Source organism: Acomys russatus, chromosome 25 (genome assembly GCF_903995435.1).
Source record: "Acomys russatus chromosome 25, mAcoRus1.1, whole genome shotgun sequence".
Lineage (NCBI taxonomy): Eukaryota > Metazoa > Chordata > Mammalia > Rodentia > Muridae > Acomys > Acomys russatus.
In genome coordinates, this window is record NC_067161.1 from 270,597 (window position 1) to 276,596 (window position 6,000).

The 6,000-nt window shown below is 49.3% G+C and overlaps 1 protein-coding gene across 1 annotated transcript in view; it reads right to left on the bottom strand.

Annotated features, from left to right (window-relative positions):
- The window catches only part of Abcc1 (ATP binding cassette subfamily C member 1), a 96,707-nt gene extending 91,712 nt beyond the window's left edge, over positions 1 to 4,995 (bottom strand). The window contains 1 exon segment of the mRNA XM_051168230.1: positions 4,896 to 4,995. Coding sequence (XP_051024187.1) covers positions 4,896 to 4,943 — 48 coding nt within the window. The 5' untranslated portion in view covers positions 4,944 to 4,995.
- Positions 4,996 to 6,000: the final 1,005 nt, after the last annotated feature.

Here is a 6,000-nt window from a genome sequence, read left to right on the forward strand (position 1 = left end):
TACATGACAGTTTACAACCATCTAACTCCAGTTCCAGGGGATCTGACTCCCACACACAGATATACATGCAAGCAAAACACCAATGCACATAAAAGTTTTTTTTTAATGTATTTGTTTTGTTTTTTGTTTTTTTGAGACAGGGTTTCTCTATGTAGCCTTGGCTGTCCTGGACTCGCTTTGTAGACCAGGCTGGCCTCAAACTCACAGTGCTGGGATTAAAGGCGTGCACCACCACACCTGGCAAAATAAATTATTTTTAACACCTGAAGGACACAATAGGTTTTGGCCCCCAAAGAGAAAGGACCATCTTCCTAAAGGTACTTCAGCTCCTCCCAGGACGCAGTAAGATAAGGATGTCCCCAAATCCCAACACCACCATGCTCCCAAAGTGAACCACCTCTGCAGTGGAAGCTTTGGTTTAAAAACTCAGTATGGGGCTGGAAAGGTGGCTCAGTGGTTAGGAGCACTGTCTACTCTTCCAGAGGTCATGAGTTCAATTCCCAGCAACCAAATGGTGGCTCACAACCATCTGTAATGGGATATAATGCCTTCTTCTGGCATGCAGGTGTACATGAATAAACACTCATATACATTAGATAAATAAATCTTAAAAAAAAAAAAAAAAACTCAGTATGCTATGTGAACAGGTTTTTGTTTCGATCCCAAACATGGGATATGGAGTTGCCTTTAGTTTGTCCATAGTTGATAATTGCCTCATGCAGGGCGTGGTCTACGCCAGCTGGTAACAGCCTCATGCAGCATGGAGAGGTGTGTAATCTTTGCCAGGTGCAGTTATGGGAGTCTGAGGACTGTGGGAGAGTATAAATACCAAAGTCCAGGGAGAGGTTGAAAGCGTTAGGGGAGAGGGACAGAGGAAGGCGGCTGCTGGTGCATCCTGCTGTGGTTACCATTTGCTGACGCTGGACTGCAAGGCAACAGGCGTGGTAAACGGCAGTGGAAGGAGTTTGAAAAGCAACAAGGTCCCTGTGAGAAGTGGAGGAAACGCTTCCCAAAGCCACTTGCTACTCCAGGAGCAGTTCCACAAGTCACCGAGAAGATGCATCAGATACAGTTTTCAGGCCACCCAGAGTCTGCACCACCGGTCGGCTGCTGCCAACTTTTGTGTATAGCCAAATGTTCTCAGCAGGTACAGCAAAAATCAACCTTGGAGTCCCACCCAACTGCAAGCACTTACATCTACTGCGTGTTAACTAAGTACCGAGCAGTACTGTTCCCAGTGCTTGCCAAGGATGCATTCAAATTACCATTTGTTAGATACTCCGTTATTCTACATGGGGAAACTTAGGAAGAGTAAAAAAGTAACCCATCTTAGCTGCAGGACCACCTTCTGAATGCAGGGCACACAGGTACTTACTCTGAGTTCTCCAATATTTATTTCTACTTTAGGCATGAAATTAGCACATGTCTTTTTCTTTATCTTTGGGTTTTGGTTGGTTGGTTGGTTTTGGTTTTAGAGGTACTGGGAATTGAGTGTGGAGCCTCACACATGCTAAGCAACTATTGTACCATAGAGCTAAATCTCCAGTCATTTTTAACATGTAATTTTTATGTATTTATTTGTTTGGTTGGTTGGTTTTTGTTTTGCTTTTCCAGACAGGGTTTCTTCTCTGTGTAGCGTTGGCTGTCCTGGACTTTCTTTGCAGACCAGGCTGGCCTTGAACTCACAGCGATCCACCTGCCTCTGCCTCCTGAGTGATGAGATTAAAGGCATGCGCCAACACGCCCCGGCCACATTAAGCACACTTGCCCTGGGCATCTCCTCATACCTTTTTTTATTTTAAAATAACTTACAGAGAGGTGCAGGCCCCTTTTCTCAACCATCCTCAAAAGATCAGCCACAAAACATCTGCCTCCTACCAGCTCCACACTCCAGTGAGAAAAGAGAGCCACTGCCAGCTCTCAGCGCCAACTTTCCACTTAGATAACACTGTCTCTCTTCTCTTCCCAGACCTCTGCCTAAGGGAAGGTGATAAGCTCTTCGCAGCAGCCCCTACCTCAGGAGCAAGGCTGAGAGTCCCTAATGAGCGGGATCGTGACTTCTCTAAGCATGATGTCGGTCCTAGAAGGACCCAAGCATGAGTATCAAAAAGACTAGACTGTAGCCCACTCCCACGGAGGAGAAAGTGAGCCCCACTTAGTTGATTCTGTGGGCCACCCTTCTCCTATTGTCCTCAACCCCGCTGGCTTCTACAATTCTGCCTCCCCCTCTTCTGCAGGGTTCCCCAAGTTCCACCTAATATTTGACTAGGGGCGGTCTCTGCATCTGCTCCCATCGAAGGGATCTGGGGAAAGAGAGCACGTGGAGGGAGGGACTGGGGAGGGGGTGAGACTGGGGTCAGGATGTAATATATAAGAATTAAAACAAAAGCTCAAAACAACAAAAAAAAAAAAAAAAAAAAAAAAGCACAGTGCAGACTAAACCCCTCACACTGATAAACCCCTAACCACAGCACAGGCTAGACCACTCACACCACAGCCCTAGAAGGCTCGGAAGCTTTCCCCATACTCTTAACCTACAGATAAACTGAGGCACAGTCAGCAGTGAAACAACTTACTCAAGATGGTAAGGTTTAGCAAAGGATGCTAACACAGCGGTAAAGTGTGTGTGTGAGGCCCTAGGTTCAATCTCTAGGAACCAGAGGGGGAGGGCGCAGGTGCCTGCCAACTGGAAGGTTAGTCTGTGATGAGTGCAACGCTTAGCCTTGGAAAACACAAGCCACCTGCTCCGGTTTGTTGTCCTTTGAGGCACAGGCTCATTCTAGCAAAAGCTGCCCTGGAGCTCAATCCTCCTACCTCATTCCTCAGTGTTGTGATTACAGGTATGTGCACACCAGGCCAAGCAACCCACTCTGGACTGTCTCTGGATTCTCTAGCTACATGAAGTTGTTGTTTGTTTGTTTGTTTGCTTGCTTGTTTTGTTTTTGTTTTTGAGACAGGGTTTCTCTGTGTAGCCTTGGCTATCTTGGACTCACTCTGTAGACCAGGCTGGCCTCAAAATCACAGAGATCCGCCTGCCTCTGCCTCCCAGGTGCTGAGATTAAAGGTGTGCGCCACTGCCACCACCACCCAGCTTACATGGAAGTCCTTACTTGCCATCTACCCTCTCCTTCGTTCTGATTTCAGGACTCCAGAAGCCAGCAAGCCTAGATCAGTGACAGGAGAGGCACAGGAAGTCTACAAGGTGAACACTCAGGGAAGGTAGGAACCTGCCTAAGGTGAAGGCCAGCCCCCACTACTGCCAAGCACAATTCATCCAGCTTCCTTTTCTGTGGCAAAAAAGCCCATAGAAGGAGAGAACACAAAACCAGGTTTCTTGGGTAGGCTTCTTAGCAGATTAGAAGCTAGAGAATACACCAGAAACTTTTCTTTTGTCATCATTGCCCAGCAATAAAATACATTCAGGTATCGGCTGACCAAGACGCTTGCCATCAAGCGTGATGACCTGAGTTCAATCCTCAGAACCTACATAATGGAAGGAGAGACCCAAGTCCCGAAGGAGTCTTCCACATGTGTGCCATGGTATGCATGAATGCACACATCATACATACATACATACATACATACACAAGATGTATTGTACATGCAAAAATAAAATATACAAACTGATAGAGAATCTCATGTCTGGTAACCTACTTTCCCTCCATCACAGGTGAATAAACCAGGAAATACACCCGTATCCATATAACACTGAGCCAGATCCCACCGGGTCCTTGCAAAATAATTCTGTTTTCTCCACACAACAGGTCCACGGGGAGAGAACACACAGGTGTTCCTTTGTAGCAAACAGGCACCAATTTCTTGCGGACTCTTGAACGCAAGTCATGAGCACTGTTTCCAACTCTGGAGGAACCTCCAGCCTCTTTGGCTTTAAAATAATCATAGCCAAATGTGGCACCCACTTCACCCAAAAGACTTCACAGGTCGCCATTCCTGGTGTAGCCTATTAGCGAGGTACATCAAAACAGAACAAGTACTTGTGGGTACTAATCGGCAGCTGCTAAAAAACAGAAGTGTTTTTCCTGTTTCTCAAACAAAAACAAGAGTCATCATGTCCAGGCTGTCCTACTGTATTCATTAATAATCAGGACAGCAGCATACAGGAGTGCTCTGTAACAAGAGGCAAATCGCATTACAGGAACGAGAAATCCACCAGCACTAGGGATTAGAGCAGTCAGCCAGGGAACCCAGCCTAGGATTGCTTCAGAAGAAAGCTTCCTTGGGAGGGCCTATAGTGCCGGGCACATCTCCAGAGCGGCGGAGCCTCACTGCCTCACCGGGTAGAAGACACTCCCCTGGGTACTAGGGTCCCGAGCATTTTCCACTGCACCCCAAACCTGCAAAGAAGGACAAAAAAGGCCCCACTTTCCGCTCTTGTCCTCTCTCTGCTGTTTCCTTAAACTTCCCCGGTAGAATTTGGGCAGAAAGGAAAGAAAGGATGAAAAGACCAAAAAAAAAAACCATGAAACTAGAGTTACCGGGAAGAAAAACAAACGGTGGGGGAACCCCAACACAAGCGGTGGGAAGTCCCTTTTCTAGAGTCTGGGCTCCTACATGGTGCTCGGTGATGGGGTGTACCTGGTGAGTAGGGACCCTACCCCCAACAGAGGACGGGGTAAAAAAAATACCCAATTTGCTGCCTCCAGATCTGGCGTTCCCTCCCGAGGGCAGAACACTAAAGCAGAGAGGCCCAGCTCTCCCGAAACCGAGTCCCCAGAGTCTGAGAGCGGCGGCTGCACCCGGGCGTGGGCGGCCGGTCCCCACGTCCGCAGACCGGAGCTCCGGCTGGAGAGCCGATCGGTCCGCCCGTCCCAGCGTCCCCGGTCCACGGGGCCTCCCCGGCTGCCCCGCACCGCTCCCCGCCGCCCACCACCTACCCAGAGTGGATCGGAGCCATCAGCGCTGCAGAAGCTGCGCAGCGCCATGCGGGTGGCCAGCGGAGCTAGGAGCCGCAGCGCCGCGCGGTTGGCTCGCGTCACCAGGATGCAGCCCCGCCCCGCCCCGCCCCGCCCAGTGCGTGAGAAGAGCGCAGCCTCTCTGTGCCCAGGGTTGGGCCTGATGCAGGCCTGGTCTGCGCTTCTCATCCTCCGATGCTTCCTAAGCTTCCTGGGCCCGAAGAACCCCTCGCTGGGCCCTGCATGCCCCCTGACTTTGTCCCAGGTGATCCTAACTGTACAGCCTTTCCCCTGCTGCGGGAGAATGCCCCGCGCTTGCGTGATTTAGGCCTTTTTCCTTCAGGTTCAACTGGCTTGCAACTGACGGGGTAGGGATGCGAGCTCTCAAGAAAGGGAAGGGAAAACATGGGGAAACTGAGGCGCAGAGAAGTAGGAGGCTCCCTCAGAGCCACTCAACCAAGTAGAAGTTCGAGTAGGAGTTCATTTGAATCAGGAGCCCTATACTTCGATCCTAAACACTGAGATTTCCATCCTAAACAGCAGTTTGCTAACCCCTCCTCCATGGTCTGCAAAGCACCCTGGGAATTTCTCCCACTCTGAGCCCAGCCAGAAATAACTCTTTTCCTTGTTGTTTGGATTCGGGAGATGGGGACACATAAATTAACTAAGTCCGGCTTCTTATGGACAATGTAGTAGAGAATTACTTTGAACATTTTTTTTTTAACAGACTGGGTTTCTCTATCTAGCCTCTGGCTGTCTTTGAACTCTGGACTCGAACTCAGAGATCCACCTGCCTCTCCCTCCCAAGTGCTGGGATTAAAGGTGTGCACCACCAGGGCTGGCCATGCCTCTACTTCTTGTTACCCCAGCCTAATGTGGTGCTGAGAACAGTACTCAGGGCTTCCTCCATGCTAGGGAAGCACTCTACCAACCTCTCCAGCCCCCTCGAAAATAAGTTAATTTAAATAATAATAATAAGACCCAAGATGGTGGTGCCTAGGACCCATGGTATCTGGGTAGCAGTACCACAGTGACTGTGGAGTGAGTGAGAGGCCCTGGCTGGATACAAGATTACTTTAAAAAAAAT